General features: G+C 30.3%; 3 protein-coding genes across 3 annotated transcripts; 1 reads left to right on the top strand and 2 right to left on the bottom strand.

Moving 5' to 3' along the window:
* Positions 1-10,292: 10,292 nt before the first annotated feature.
* Positions 10,293-11,890, bottom strand: LOC111678313 (odorant receptor 10a). The gene is made up of 5 exons (XM_023439622.2): positions 11,355-11,890; positions 10,917-11,289; positions 10,700-10,798; positions 10,485-10,637; positions 10,293-10,343 (listed from the first exon to the last, which is right to left on the bottom strand). Exons 1-5 carry the CDS (start codon positions 11,888-11,890, stop codon positions 10,293-10,295), a joined length of 1,212 nt encoding a protein of 403 aa, XP_023295390.2.
* A 1,001-nt stretch (positions 11,891-12,891) lies between these two features.
* LOC124421031 (putative gustatory receptor 59b) lies at positions 12,892-15,410 on the top strand. Its single transcript, XM_046955761.1, has 3 exons — positions 12,892-13,884; positions 15,089-15,209; positions 15,403-15,410. The coding sequence occupies exons 1-3, from the start codon at positions 12,892-12,894 to the stop codon at positions 15,408-15,410; spliced, it is 1,122 nt and encodes a 373-aa protein (XP_046811717.1).
* Positions 15,411-15,598: 188 nt separating this feature from the next.
* Positions 15,599-16,476, bottom strand: LOC111678294 (trypsin-like). Its single transcript, XM_023439598.2, has one exon. It carries the CDS (start codon positions 16,474-16,476, stop codon positions 15,712-15,714), a length of 765 nt encoding a protein of 254 aa, XP_023295366.2. The 3' UTR covers positions 15,599-15,711.
* Positions 16,477-17,017: the final 541 nt, after the last annotated feature.

Raw genomic sequence — 17,017 nt, forward strand, 5'->3', positions numbered from 1 at the left:
CAACATGAACGAGTAGTATCACCATTTGGAAATATATACTTTATACTGTCGTTGTTGTTAGAAAAATTTAATGTCATCTTGGGATCGACCATATTTTCTTCACTTTTGTATATACTGGTTATAGCTTCCATATTATGGTATAGCTTTTATTCAAATTTTATTATATTTGGCATGTTGGAGATTATAACAACTTTTCCTATGTTTTTTTGTTCACTCATCTTTTTTTGTACCGATATGTATTTATATTATGTTATGTGTGATCGCCTATGCGAGACCATGAAAGAAACCAATAATATTATATTGGAATATAGTACCAGAAGTCAAAATAATGAGGTGGGTACTTAATATAAAAAAATATACAGAACAAGCAAATCGTTTGAGAATTTGTTTTCAGGTTGAAAGATTTATTTTGGGACGTTTAATGCTCAGACCTAAAATCAATATTTGTGGAATGTTTGTGGTAGATCTGAATTCATTTTCACTGGTAATAGCTGAAATTCTGCTTACTGCAATTACGCTTATTCAATTGGATTATTTGAAAATGATCGATTATAAAAAACTTAATTTGAAAATTGAAAATGGTGACGCATATTCTACCAACGAAGAGAACACTCAAGTCATGACATAAGAAACTATTTATAGAATTATTAGAATATCATAAAAACACAATTTTAAGTTTTTCCATTTACGCGATTTTTCTTCAGCACTTATTTGTGAATTTATCATAATAAAAAGTGGTTTTATTGTAATCAAAATAATTATGTTTTAATATTTTTATGATTTACGTTCTACAGGAAAAGTTGCAATTTCCTAGACTAGACTATAGACTAGACTATAGACTAGACTATAGACTAGACTATAGACTAGACTATAGACTAGACTATAGACTAGACTATAGACTAGACTATAGACTAGACTATAGACTAGACTATAGACTAGACTATAGACTAGACTATAGACTAGACTAGACTATAGACTAGACTATAGACTATAGACTATAGACTAGACTATAGACTAGACTACAGACTAGACTACAGACTAGACTATAGACTAGACTATACACTATAGACTAGACTATTGACTAGACTATTGACTAGACTATAGGCTATACTATACTCTAGAATATATACTAGAATATAGACTACACAACAGACTATAGTGAAGACTTCATTATAAACAAGTTTTTTGGCTAAAGAAGTCCTTAATTATTTTGACAAAATAATCAAAATATATTTCAAAAGTATGTTCGTTATTACGACTGCAATAGTATGACCCAAATATTGTTTACATTTAGTTAAGGTTGTAACGATAAAAAAATTATGTTTTTACATATTAATATCGAACTAAGCAGATAAGCATCTATACCATCACTAATTACTTTTTAAACAACTTGATACTTATTAAGTATAGACATTATTTATGTTAGTTTAAGTTAGTTGACATTGGAACTTTACCATGAAACGTTGGCAATATTGGCTGCTTAACATAATCAATTACTATTCCATATCAGTGGGCTACACCACTATAAATATTGATTTTAAGAAAAAATGTTTAAAAACTTCCAAATTTTGGCAAATTTATGTCATTAGCGATAATATAGTGGTTTTGATGTTAATGCCTATTGCTTTATTTATAAATTTCTATCATGTTCGATTTGATGAAAGAAATCAAATCGTTGCATTTGCAAATTTAGTAATAATTTTAACACGTTCGATTTTAATACTCGAGGTCATCTTGAGTAGAAGAAAACGGGATAATGCTTTAAAATTATGTCTTAAGAAAATATTAATGATACAAAGTTCCTATTTCGATAGATTTCATAATTTAAACTATAATAAAAGGCTTCGTAAGTGGATTTATTTGTGTACTTTTCTAATGGTCTTACATGCTGGAAGTGTCTTTTTTAATGCCTGGCGTGATATAGCAAATGGACGTTGGTGGAACTATTTGGATATATTATTAGTTTGTTTAGTATTGGTTATGCAACATTCCATAATGATACAACATACTTTGTTTTTGTGTTATATTTATGAAAGCATTTCCAAATTAAATTATCAATTGGAGCAGAAAATTAAAGATCCAAAATTGTCCTTAATATACTATCATCTAACTGCACTGTTGCAAGAGCTAAATGTTATTTACAGTCCTGTTAATCTGTGGATACAATTGTGTTCAATAGTCACCAATTCAATGATGGGTTATTTTTACACGTTATACATTTACAATCCTAACATGGACACGACTACCTATGCCTATCTAATGGGTGATGGTACTTATATTTTACTATGTTTTCATATGGATGCATACTTTATCATTTGCAATATAGTCGTTAGTGCTTTCCGTACGACAAAAGTTATTTTAAGAGATTTTTTAAATTCAGAAAATGAGGACGATCAAAAGGTTTGTTTATAAATTTTGTTATTTATCTATATAATTATATGAATTTTTATGATTTTCCAGATGGAACTTATGGCCCACAATTGTCTTTTGCATGAAACTTCGATAAATATTTTTGGCATGTTTAATATTGATCTGAGAACATTTTTCACCATAATGGCCCGAACTTATTTAAATGTAATTGTATTAAGACAGACAGATTTTCTGAATGAGAGAAAATAAAATCTGAAAATAATAAACTTCCAAACAAAAAATTTGTTATTGATATAAATCCTAAACTATAGTTGTAATAGATTGTAACCTTAACCTTAGAATATATATATGGTCTGGACTATATGCGACAGCCGAGAACATGAACCATAGTTTGAACTTTATATATAGAATACAGTCCGCTTTATGGACTATAGTCTAGACTACAATATGATCTATATTCTAGACTACAACATGGAGTGCACACTTTAGTCAGAACTTTAGACTATAATCTGGACTGTAGACTATAGTCTGGACTGTAGACTATAGTCTGGACTGTAGACTATAGTCTGGACTGTAGACTATAGTCTGGACTGTAGACTGTAGTCTGGACAGTAGACTATAGTCTGGACTGTAGACTATAGTCTGGACTGTAGACTATAGTCTGGACTGTAGACTATAGTCTAGACTGTAGACTATAGTCTGAACTGTAGACTATAGTCTGGACTGTAGACTATAGTCTGGACTCTAGACTATAGTCTGGACTGTAAACTATAATCTGGACTGTAGACTATAGTGTGGACTGTAGACTATAGTCTGGACTGTAGACTGTAGTCTGGACTGTAGACTATAGTCTGGACTGTAGACTATAGTCTGGACTGTAGACTATAGTCTGGACTGCAGACTATAGTCTGGACTGTAGACTATAGTCTGGACTGTAGACTATAGTCTGGACTGTAGACTATAGTCTGGACTGTAGACTATATTCTGGACTGTAGACTATAGTCTGGACTGTAGACTGTAGTCTGGACTGTAGACTGTAGTCTGGACTGTAGACTATAGTCTGGACTGTAGACTATAGTCTGGACTGTAGACTGGACTGTAGACTATAGTCTGGACTGTAGACTATAGTGTGGACTGTAGACTATAGTCTGGACTGAAGACTATAATGTGGACTATAAATAGATAGACTGTATAATTGACTATAGACTGAACTATAGACAGGACTATAGCCTGGACTATAGACTATAAGCTGGATTGGGCTATAGTCTTTACTAAAGACTTCTTTCTGGACTGTAGTCTATAGTCTGGATTATAGATTATAGTCTGGTCTATAGTTTATAGACATTTAATTATAGACTGGACTAAAGACTATAGTCGGGACTGTAGACTTAGTCTATATACTACAGTGTAGACTATAGTTTCCACTGTAAACTATTGACTAGACTATAGTCTGGACTGTAGAATAAAGTCTGGACTATAGTTTGGACTATGGATCATAGCTTGGACTATAGACATTAGTATAGTCTGGACTTGAGACTATAGTCTAGACTAAAGTCTGGATTGTAGATCAAGACTTCACTATAGACTATATACGCTAATCTATAGTTTGGGCTATAGACTATGGACCATAGGACATTAGTCATGACTATAATCTGAAATGTAGACTATAGTCTATACTAAAGTCTAGACTGTAGTTTACGTCTGGACTATATACTAAAATATGAAATATATACTATATTCTGGACTATATTCTAGACTATATTCTAGAATATATTCTAGATTATATATAGACTATAATCTAAACAGTAGATTATAATGAAGATCAAACCCTGGCCTGTATACTACGTGAAACTATGGTCCATAGTCTATAGTCCAAACTATAGTCGATTGTCCAGAATAAGTCTACAGTGCAGACTTAAGTCTTCTGTCTTAAGTCTTGACTTAAATCTGGACAATAAGTCTATTGTCTTAAGTCTGGACTTAAGTCTGTACTAAAGACTTATTCTGACAATCGACTATAGTTCGGACTATAGACTATGGACCAAAGTCTCAACTAAAGATATTAGTCTAAATTATTGACAATAATTTGGACTATATACTGTAGTTTGAACTATACCCTACAGTGTAGAGGATAAATCAAAAGTTCTGATTATAGTATAGATTATAATCCGAACAAAAGACTGTAAACTATATGGACTATAAATAGATTAGTCTGGATTCCACCTTTTTAACTGGTCTCTTGACTATAATCCGTCCAACTGTTTACGGGGTGTCTATCGAAAATTATAATCAAATTAACAGTGTGTTTCGAATAAATTTTATATGATTAATTATCGAATTAAAACTGAAGATGTCAATCTATTTCAAAGTTTCTTTTAGTCATTATATTCATAACATTTAACCTATTAGCAACTAGTCTACATTAAACTGTACAACATGAAACGTTGGGAAAATTGGTTAATTAAATTTACTCTGTATAATGCAATATTTCTTGGATATACATCACTTAATATTGATTTAAAAAATCGTCGCTTAACAATACAGAAAAAGTTTAAAATTTTAGCTTTATTAGAAAATATTGTATTTTCCATTCATCTGCCAATGGCATTTGTGGCCAACATAAGTGTTATAGTATTGAGGGAACACAATCGTATAATTAAATATGCCTACACCTTAACTATAGTTTCAAGGTTAATATTTGTATTGTTGGTGGTTCTTACACGACCGACAAGGGATAAACAACTTGTTCAGTGGTTGGAGAAAGTTTGCATGTTACAGATTTCATATTTCGATAGATTTCCAAATGTGCCACGCAATAAAGGATTAAGAAAATTTTTATATTTTAATACTTTATTAATGTTCTATCATGTCATTAGTATGTTTTCTTCAATATGGACTTTGTATTTCAAGGGAGATTTTTGGAATTTTCTTAATATTTATATAGTTGCTGGTGCTATTTGCATGCAGCACTTGATCATGTTGCATCATGCTTCGCTGTTATGCTATATGTATGAGAGTTTAAGTCAGTTAAATTATCAGTTGATACATGATATTTTGGATCCTAAATTGAGTCTAATACATTTTCATATCTGCACACTAATAGCTCAATTGAATGTTATATTTAATCCGGTTAATTTATGGATCCAGTTATGTCTTCTACTCACCAATTCGATGGCGGGTTATGTTACTGTCGTCAATATTGCTGCCGGCAGAATGGATATTGATAGCTATACAAATATATTGGGCAGTAGTTTATATCTTCTACTATGTCTTCATATGTATTTGTACTTTATGCTATGTGAATGGGTCACTGTTAAGGCCAAGAAAACCTCGTATATTCTAAAGGAGTTTAGTGTGAAATCGTATAGTCAAGAGGTATGTTAAATCAAGTAAGCTTTTTATTATTAACTTGATTTATGAACTTTTTTTTTAATTTCAGTTTGAAAAAATGTCCTTAAGCTGTTCAGTATTACCAGTATCAATTTCTATATACCATATGTTTAACATAAATTTACAATCATTCTTTACTCAGTTGTCTCAGACCTTATTGTATACGATTCTTTTAATACAAATCGATGCTCAACATTATTTAGTCCAATGATTCATTGGATGTACTGAGGAGTAAGGGAAAATATATATTTTAAAATTTTTTCATTACTCAAGATGTTTATAATCTAAAAATACTTATGTACGTACATTCTAACATTTAAAAAGATTAAAAAAGTTATTTATGAGAAAAACAAATGGAAGTTGTAAGAAATATTTTCTTGTGCCTGTGTACTAAACCAATTAAAGGAACCAAATACGGAAAAAATATGAAATAAACCGAAAATCCAACCTTCGAAAGTTTAAACTAACGAACCAAACAAACATCGAACCAACCAACAAACCAATTAACGAAGCAACCAACCAGAAAGTTACCAACGAACCACGCAACCAACCAACGAGCCAAAAGAACTAACTAAGTAACTAACTACCTAACTAACTAACTAACTAACTAACTAACTAACTAACTAACTAACTAACTAACTAACTAACTAACTAACTAACTAACTAACTAACTAACTAACTAACTAACTAACTAACTAACTAACTATCTAACTATCTAACTAACTAACTAACTAACTTACTAACTTACTAACTTACTAACTTACTAACTTACTAACTTACTAACTTACTAACTTACTAACTTACTAACTAACTAACTTACTAACTTACTAACTTACTAACTTACTAACTTACTAACTTACTAACTTACTAACTTACTAACTTACTAACTTACTAACTTACTAACTTACTAACTTACTAACTTACTAACTTACTAACTTACTAACTTACTAACTTACTAACTTACTAACTTACTAACTTACTAACTTACTAACTTACTAACTTACTAACTTACTAACTTACTAACTTACTAACTTACTAACTTACTAACTTACTAACTTACTAACTTACTAACTTACTAACTTACTAACTTACTAACTTACTAACTTACTAACTTACTAACTTACTAACTTACTAACTTACTAACTTACTAACTTACTAACTTACTAACTTACTAACTAACTAACTAACTAATTAACTAACTAACTAACTAACTAACTAACTAACTAACTAACTAACTAACTAACTAACTTACTAACTAACTAACTAACTAACTAACTAACTAACTACTAACTTACTAACTTACTAACTAACTAACTAACTAACTAACTAACTAACTAACCAACTAACTAACTAACCACTATCTTTCTATCTATATATCTATCTATCTATCTATCTATCTATCTATCTATCTATCTATCTATCTATCTATCTATCTATCTATCTATCTATCTTTCTTTCTTTCTTTCTTTCTTTCTTTCTATCTTTCCATATTTCTATCTATCTATCTATCTATCTATCTATCTATCTATCTATCTATCTATCTATCTATCTATCTATCTATCTATCTATCTATCTATCTATCCAGCTATCGATCTATCTATATATCCATCTATCTATCTATCTATCTATCTATCTTTCTATCTATATATATATATCTATCTATCTATCTATCTATCTATCTATCTATCTTTCTATCTTTCTATATTTCTATCTATATATATATCTATCTATATATATATCTATCTATCTATCTATCTATCTATCTATCTATCTATCTATCTATCTATCTATCTATCTATCTATCTATCTATCTATCTATCTATCTTTCTTTCTTTCTATCTTTCTATATTTCTATCTATCTATCTATCTATCTATTTATCTATCTATCTATCTATCTATCTATCTATCTATCTATCTATCTATCTATCTATCTATCCAGCTATCGATCTATCTATCTATATATCTATCTATCTATCTATCTATCTATCTATCTATCTATCTATCTATCTATCTATCTATCTATCTTTCTTTCTTTCTTTCTTTCTATATTTCTATCTATCTATCTATCTATCTATCTATCTATCTATCTATCTATCTATCTATCTATCTATCTATCTATCTAACTTACTAACTAACTTACTAACCAACTATATACCAAATTTAAATACTACACTCGTTAAAAATGCAATTGTTTAAAATTTAAAAATATTTTCAGTAAAGCGATAAATATCTTAAATGTTAATAATTTAACCTTTTTAATAAATGAAATTTTAAATATTAATAAAAATAAAATAAAATTTTTCCACTTAACACTATGAACTACATATAGCAACTTAAGGATCAACTTATATCGAACGTTCAGTCAACATGTCAAGTTGTTCTAATTGGTTGTTACATTTTACCTTCTGTCACGGTCTATTTGAGGGTTGCGCTCCCCTCTATATTGATTTTAAAGGACGCGCTGTTAAATCACATATTTTTGTAAAAGTTATTGTGTATATTCAAAATCTGATTTACATAGGCCTTGTGATAAATCAAATATGATATTATTTCATACATAATGAAGTATATATATCTATGTTCAATCCCCTATTAGGGTTTTTGTCTTTTGGAGAAAAATTTTCACATATACTTGTGTGCATTGCGCTAGTATTGTGGCATATTAAAGGCAACCGGGCCTTGAGAAACTGTACGGAAATGTGTCTCGAGTTGCAGACGAAATATTTTGATAAATGGCAGTATATTACAGTTAACACTAAAATAAAAAATATTCTAATATTGAAAATGTTCATAGTTAACATCAATATTATCTATAGTTTATATAAAGAGGTGCCACTTTTAATACACACAAAATATGGTAGGCTAAGCCAGGACTTTTTAATCAGATATGTGATTATTATGCCTCAATTTATAATGCTGCATCACAGTCTGAATTTGTATCATATTGATTATTATTTAACAAAAATTAATAAACTATTGCAACATCAACAAGTGACAGAACCATCTGCTATTTACTATAAACTTTACGTGTTATTGGATCAAATGAATGCGTCCTTTGGACCAGCCATATTTTGTATATTGGTTTGTACATTGGTGTTAAATTCAACGTTCAGTTATAACATCATTTCCATTTTCAAAGAATTAGAACTTTCGAAAGTATTCTTTTTCTTTGCCGGAGAATCTATTTTTTATTTTCTGATGTCTTTCGATTTGCTTTTATATTATTTAATATGTGATCGGTTATGTGAAACTACAAAGAAGATTGATAACATCATTTTGGAAAAAATGGCCACAGTTAAAGACCAAGAGGTGGATGTTTTATTCATTTCGAAATTCTAAACATTTTGTTAATACGATTTTTTCTTTAATTTACAGCTTGAACAAGTTATTCTGGGACGTTCGGTATTTGTACCCAGTATTAATATCTGTGGACTGTTTACATTAAATTTAAAATCATTTTTCATATTGTCATCTGAAATTATTTTAGCAATAGTTTTTATATTTCAATTAGAATATCTAAAGTTCGACATTTTTAATTGAATAATAAAAAACATGATTTTTTCTTTATTGTTCTCAATATAAAATTCTTAATACATTTAACACCAGCAAAAAAATAATGTTTAAACGTTGGCTTTTAAACTTTTTGGAGAAATGTACTTACCGGATTAGTTTACAAATAATTTTCGTTCAATTAAGAAAACTATTAAAGTTAATATTAACATTAATATCCTTTACTACGCAATGAATGTTTTTGCTGGGAAACTATTTGAAAATTGATTTTTTATAAAAACTAATTTTATTACGTATAGTGAATGCTTTTTGCACATCTTCTAATCGGGACTACAACTAGAGTCGGGACTATAGACTATATTCGGGATATATCCCAGACTATAGACTTTAGTAGGTTCTGTATACCATATTTGGTACTACAAACTATGGACGGGTCTATAGCTTTCAAGATACTATAGTCAGGACTATAGTCGGGACTATAGACTATAGTCGGGACTATAGACTATAGTCGGGACTATAGACTATAGTCGGGACTATAGACTATAGTCGGGACTATAGACTATAGTCGGGACTATAGACTATAGTCGGGACTATAGACTATAGTCGGGACTATATACCATAGTCGCGACTGTACACTATATTCGGGACTATAGACTATAGATGGGTCTATAGACTATAGTCGGGACTACAGACTATAGTTGGGATTATAGACTATAGTCGGGACTACAGACTATAGTCCAGACTACAGAATATAGTTTGGATTTTAAACTATATTCGAGACTATAGTCGGGACTATAGGTAATAGGACTATAGACTATACTCGGGACTGTAGACTACAGTCGAGACTATAGACTATAGTCGGGACGTTAGTCTACAGTCGAGCCTATAGACTACAGTCGGAACTATAGGCTATAGTTGGGACTATAGACTTATTAGGATCAATTTTTCTATACTTTTATTATGTGCATTACAAAATATGTGACTTTAAAAATAAAACTTGTTTAATATTTGATGACCAACTTTTACTGAAAAGATGAGGCCAAAGCAATAATAGAACCAGAAGTTTGTAGAATCTGTAAAGAATACATTGTTAAAAACAAGTATTTATAATACAGCGAAAATCTAAACAAATCGGGATTTCCAATGAAAAATCTATGTATTTTTTTAAAAGATCATAAAATATTTTTAAAAATTTAGAAGAAACAATGACTTACCGAAGCAAATGTAGCCAAGGAGGGTGAAAAAAATGGCACCGACATTGTTAAGGTTCTTTGTGAGCGTATCATAATCAAAAGTATCATGCGACGAACTTTCGGACTGCAAATAAACCAATTGCTACCGAAAATAACATTCGATATTTCAACACTCTGGAAATTTAAAAAAGTCTTTTGTGTACAAGTTTATGTAATAAATCGCTTTTAATACAAACATTTTCAGCCACCATACTGCCGCCATAACAGTAAACCATTAATTGACATAAAGCAGCTACAGTATAGGCCACATAAATAAGTCTACCAAAACCGGTATACTGAAAATGAAGAAAAAAGAGAATGCTTTTTGTTAATAAAAAGTAAATTAAAAAATTTGTAAAAGAAAATTAATTTACAAATCTCTTCCATTTTTAAAATACCACTTCTCCAACTTACCGTCATCAAATCAAAAATACTAGCCCCAATAACTAAAGCAGCCGATACGAAATGAGCCAATGTTATAATAGTATAACGTTTTCGAAAGAAATAAGTCAAATCGATAATCTCATTATGACGTCTAATTATAATCTTTAAACGGTTTTCCACATATTGATTTTCCTTGTCCGACAATTTCAATCTATTCTCAAACATGTTGAATAAAGACTCAATATCGGACTGTAATATTTGTAATAGACCCGCAATATGAGAACAAAACTCAAAATAAAAAGCATCACAACCGGAAAATATGAAAATTGTTATAAACCCCGTATAGGCGGTAAAAATATAGGCCAAAGGAAATAAGGGAGCATGAAAGAGAATGCGGGGCATACTTTTAGGATGAATAAAAAAATAAATAATTATATTTGTATGAAAGATAAAAAAATCTATACCCACGTCATGTTAAACGGTGTGGTCCATTGTATTTCCTTACCCTTCGACCAAAATATCCAAGCCATTATCAGGGGCTTTAATATATAGGTGGTATTGGTTATAAAACCCGTTACAAAGGGAGCAAAATTAAAACGCGCTGCCAAAACTGAAAATTTTCTTATAATTTTATGATGTTTACGCAAAATTTGATCACTAGCTCCTTCATCATACAACATGCCATGCATTTTCTTTAAAACATAATTTATATCCTTGCGGTAATAAAAAATCAATACCATTTTCAATAAAGTCACTGCCGATGTACCTGCTGGACATAAAGTATCCAGTCCCTTTTCCAAATCGTAGGTTAATGATGTAAAGCCAGCATGCATTTCAGTTAAAACGCCTATCAAGAGTATAATAAAGTTACTAGCAGCCCATAAACGATGCAAATTAGTATTAGTGGTTTGTGACCAAAACCCCATTAGCCGTAAACAAAATTTAGGCACATAAAAATAATAGTCATGTAAAGGATAATTAGATGAAAGAAATTTTAAAGACATTTTCTGATTTCAAATGATTTTTTTAGTCACCAACTTTAAATAAATACTTTTAACTGTTATGAAAACTACTGAGATAAGGTATTTATATGGTTTTAGCTGTTAATAGTTATGAAAAGTTTAATAACTTAATTGGCTAAAGTTTTTCTATAACTTTGTAAAAAGTTGAAAAATTTTTTGTACAGACAATTGCTTAACCAATTAGTTATAAGTTGTGTAAGAGAAATTATTTTAGATTTTATACAAAATTAACCCTTAACAGAGAAATATAACAACTAGTTTTGAAAGAAAAGTATAGTTTAAGACTAGAATATTATAAAGGTATTCCAGGATAAAGTCTAGTCTATAGTCTAGTCTATAGTCTAGTCTATAGTCTAGTCTATAGTCTAGTCTATAGTCTAGTCTATAGTCTAGTCTATAGTCTAGTCTATAGTCTAGTCTATAGTCTAGTCTATAGTCTAGTCTATAGTCTAGTCTATAGTCTAGTCTATAGTCTAGTCTATAGTCTAGTCTATAGTCTAGTCTATAGTCTAGTCTGTAGTCTAGTCTATAGTCTAGTCTATAGTCTAGTCTATAATCTAGTCTATAATCTAGTCCATAGTCTAGTCTATAATATAGTCTATAGTCTAGTCTATAGTCTAGTCTATAGTCTAGTCTATAGTCTAATCTATAATCTAGTCTATAATCTAGTCCATAGTCTAGTCTATAATATAGTCTATAATCTAGTCTACAATCAAGACTATAGTCAAGTCTGTGTTGTAGAATATTACTTGACTCAAACAAAATTAAACATTCGTGTAAGTAAACCCCCTTCTAATTAAAATTAAAACATAACTTATTAAAGAGAACTATTTAAATATGTCATCGATAATATTATCGTAAAATCTTAATCCTTTGACTTTATACAACAACTATAAATTATTAAAAATTTCACCTCAGTACGTAAAAGATATTATAAGTATAAACTTTGTAGAAAGAAAATGTTTGAAAGGAAGTAATTTAAAATGGATTTGATAAAAGAATTTTACAAGAAATGTTGTGAATATTACCCCGTTATTATTGGAGCAACTGCATATCTGTATAAAGGAAATTCGAATACATATCGTCAAAATATATTAACACGTATTATAGCGGGATTATCAAATATAGTTTGTTTATTTGTATTATTCTATTTTGGACATGAGAGCTTGGCAATATTGGAAGCTGTACCACATTTACATCCGCTTATAAAAACTGTAACCCATCTTTGTATGATAGTGCGTATTGTAGCGGTATTTTACACAATACTTCACAGGAAGTGGAGAGAAGAGAAGGATGTTAAACTAAAGGTTCAATTGAGGAAACTTAAAAGGAAATATTACGAAAAATTTTATTGCAGTAGAGAAATCGATAAACGTTTTAAACAAATTTTGTATATAAAATACTCCATCTTATTATACGTGCACTTCATTTCTTTTGGCATTGCATCGCGTTTAGCATTATTAACTTTGAAATGGTGGCGCTGGATATTGGTCATTTGTAATGCCACAATTATGAATATGACGGTTGTAGTAATGTTTGATTTTTTCGTAATGCTTTGGAATATTTGTCATCTATTGCAACATCTTAATTATCATTTAGGTACTATTTATCAGAAACTAGAAAAGCCCCAAGCAGATGATAAACTGTTGAACCATGAAATTCAAACAATTTCAGAAACACATGCAGAATTGGGCGGCATTTTGAAGGAATTGCTAAAACTTTTTCAATTTCAAATCTTAACAAATCGTTTATATTCCACTTTTAGTTTTATTATTGTTGCTTATTTTGGTTATGTGTTCATCTTTTACTATGAAATTGATAAAATGTATTTAATAGTGGGTGGTATTTCGTATTTGATTTTTTCTATAGACTTTTATACAACGGATCTAATGTGCGACATGATTAACGAGAGTTTTAAACAATTAATAATGATGCTACAAATGTTTAATGAAAGAAAAACAGCGATGGACGGAGAGGTAAGAGTGTACAAGAACTATAGATATAGATTATCTGGACAAAAGGCTATAGTCTGAAATATAGACTATAGTCTGTACTTTATATTATAGTCTGGAGAATAGACTATAGCATAGACTATATACTATCGTGTGGAATATAGGCTATAGTCTTGACTATAGACCATAGTGTGGATTATAGGCTGGACTATACACTATAGTGTGGACTTTAGATTATAGCATGGACTATATACTACAGTGTGGACTATAGACTACTGCCTGAACTATAGACTATAGTCTGGCACATAGACTATATTATGGACTAAAGACCATAGTCTTAACTTTTTTTAGACTATAGCCTGGACTATATACTATTGTGTGGACTATAGACTATAGTCTTGACTATAGACTATAGTCTTGACTATATACTATAGTCTTGACTATAGACTATAGTCTTGACTATAGACTGTAGTCTTGACTATAGACTGTAGACTTGACTATAGACTACAATTTTGACTATAGATTATAGTGTGGACTATAGTCCGGACTATATGCTATACTATGGACTTTAGATTATAGCCTGGACTATACGCTATACTCTGGACTATAGACTATAGTCTGAACCATAGACTATAGTCTAGAACATTATGAACTATATGATGAACTATAGACCATAGTCTGAACTACGGACTATAGTCTAGATTATAGACTATATTCTGGACTATAGTCTGGACTTTAGACTATAACCTGGACTATAGATTATAGCCTGGACTGTAGACTATAACCTGGACTATAGATTATAACCTGGACCATAATCTAGACTATAGTAAATACTATTAATTTTAATCTGCACTTAAGACTGCAGTCTGAAATATATACTATAATCTGCACTATAGACTATAGTCTGGACTATAGACTATAGTCTGGACTATAGACTGTAGTCTGGACTATACAATAGTCTCGACTATTGAATAGAGTCTGCTCTGTACAATATAGTCTGGCTATAGGCTATAGTCCAAGCTATAGTCTTGACTATAGTCTTTATTCTGGAATATAGAATTTAATCTGAACTATAGACTATAGTCGGGCTATAGACTTTAGTCTAGACTATAGACAGTAGTCAGAACTAGAGGCTATAGTCCAAACTATAGACTATAGCCAATATCCTGTGCTAATCTCTACAGCCAGCCTAATAAATAAACCCATTTTATTTATTCTTTTATTACAGTGTGAACGATTTGTGATATTATTAACGAGTAAAAAAGAAATATTCTGCAGTGGAATGGACCGATCGGCTTGGTTTGGAGTAATGTCACAATTAGTATCAAGCGCCTTAGTTTTAATACAAAGTCATTTATATATTATACAATTTTTTAAGAAAAATCATTTAGAAATCAATTGAAATATAAAAAAATATAAAATCTGGAAATTGGTTTTTGTGGAAATCTATCATTAGTATCTGGGAGTATGTCACAATTGTTTTACAGAATTAATTTGTGGAAATCTCGATTAAGTTGTCTAATTATCTGTAATTGTTCTTAGCTATTTGATTACAGAAAAACCAAAGTACTTTACATTTCTTAAGAATTACACGTCATTGGTATTTTGCCAAAGTTTTTTTTTGCAAATTTCCCAAAGTACTTATAGTAATTGGTATTATAATGGTTGATTATTAATATAATATAGTTTTACTTTTATTATCATTCTAATCAATGTTGTGATAATCTAATTGTTATAGACAAGACATGTATAATATTTATATTTAGTAAAAGAAGCAACTAGTCTTATCTCAAAAATAAACTGGAAATTCTAAAACGTATATTAATTAAGAAATTTAAGTTATTAAGAATATTACAATTCCTTAGAAGTCTTCTCAATCCAGCTGCGTACTGAAGCCACATCACAATAAACACCGGGATAACCAGCACGACCACAACCATTTCCCCACGAAACAATACCAACCAATTCATTGTTAGCCACCAAAGGGCCACCAGAATCACCTTGACAAGCGTCTTTCTTTAAAGCATAAGCACATAACATAGTTTTCTTGATTTGATCACCATATTTATATTGTTTCGAAGCGCAGGCTTTCTCATCCACAATATCAACTTCTACTTCCTGCAATATCTTGGGAGCCGTAACGCACAATAGGAAACATTTAGAACCCCAACCGGTAACAACAGCTGTAGTACCGGTAGCCGGGGCCTTGCTAGCTAATTTTACATAACGTATTTTAGAGGATTCACGTACCGGAGTGGCTAGTTTAATAACGGAAACATCATATTCCTTGGTTTTGGGATTATAACCTTCATGATTGCGGAAAGCTTTAACAGCCACCAATTCACCACCTTTATTGTATTCAGTAGAACCCAAACGTACTTTAAATTCATTGGCTTTGTATTTTTGCATACAATGAGCCGCAGTTACCACAATATCTTCACTGATTATAGAACCACCACAGAAGTGGCCACCCGCATTGGTTTGTAATGAAACCTGATAAGGATGAGCCTGAATGGTGGTGTCCACGCCATTAACTATGCGGCCTTCCAATTCATCGAGTAGTGTACCGGCCAAAGCACAACTGACCCAAGCGAATAGAGTTACAAAACGCAACATGTTGTTATTAAAAACTATATAATTAATTTCTACATTTCAAACGTTTTATATAGAAATCGAACAGACATAATGTCGTGACTACTTCAAGCATTTATCTTTATCTAAATTGCATTAATTCTTTACCAACAATAACTGTAATATGTCTAATATTTCCATAAGCCTTTTAAGTCAATTGTATTAATTGATATCATGGTATTATAATACCTTTCCTTTGTTATTAGATAATACATATTATTTAACATATATTCAATTGATTTCAGAGATAGTATAAGTATTAATTTGTTTCACATTAATTTTAATAATTTTAAAAACTAAAAAAAAAACAAACAAAAGTCTAATATTTCATTTAACCCTTTTACGCACAAAACTAAACCGTTCTACTTTATGGATATAACTTCACCACACATTAAATTTTGAGGTATATTGTCTAAGTCATTGTCTAGTCTAGTCTATAGTCTAGTCTATAGTCTAGTCTATAGTCTAGTCTATAGTCTAGTCTATAGTCTAGTCTATAGTCTAGTCTATAGTCTAGTCTATAGTC

Source organism: Lucilia cuprina, chromosome 6 (genome assembly GCF_022045245.1).
Source record: "Lucilia cuprina isolate Lc7/37 chromosome 6, ASM2204524v1, whole genome shotgun sequence".
Lineage (NCBI taxonomy): Eukaryota > Metazoa > Arthropoda > Insecta > Diptera > Calliphoridae > Lucilia > Lucilia cuprina.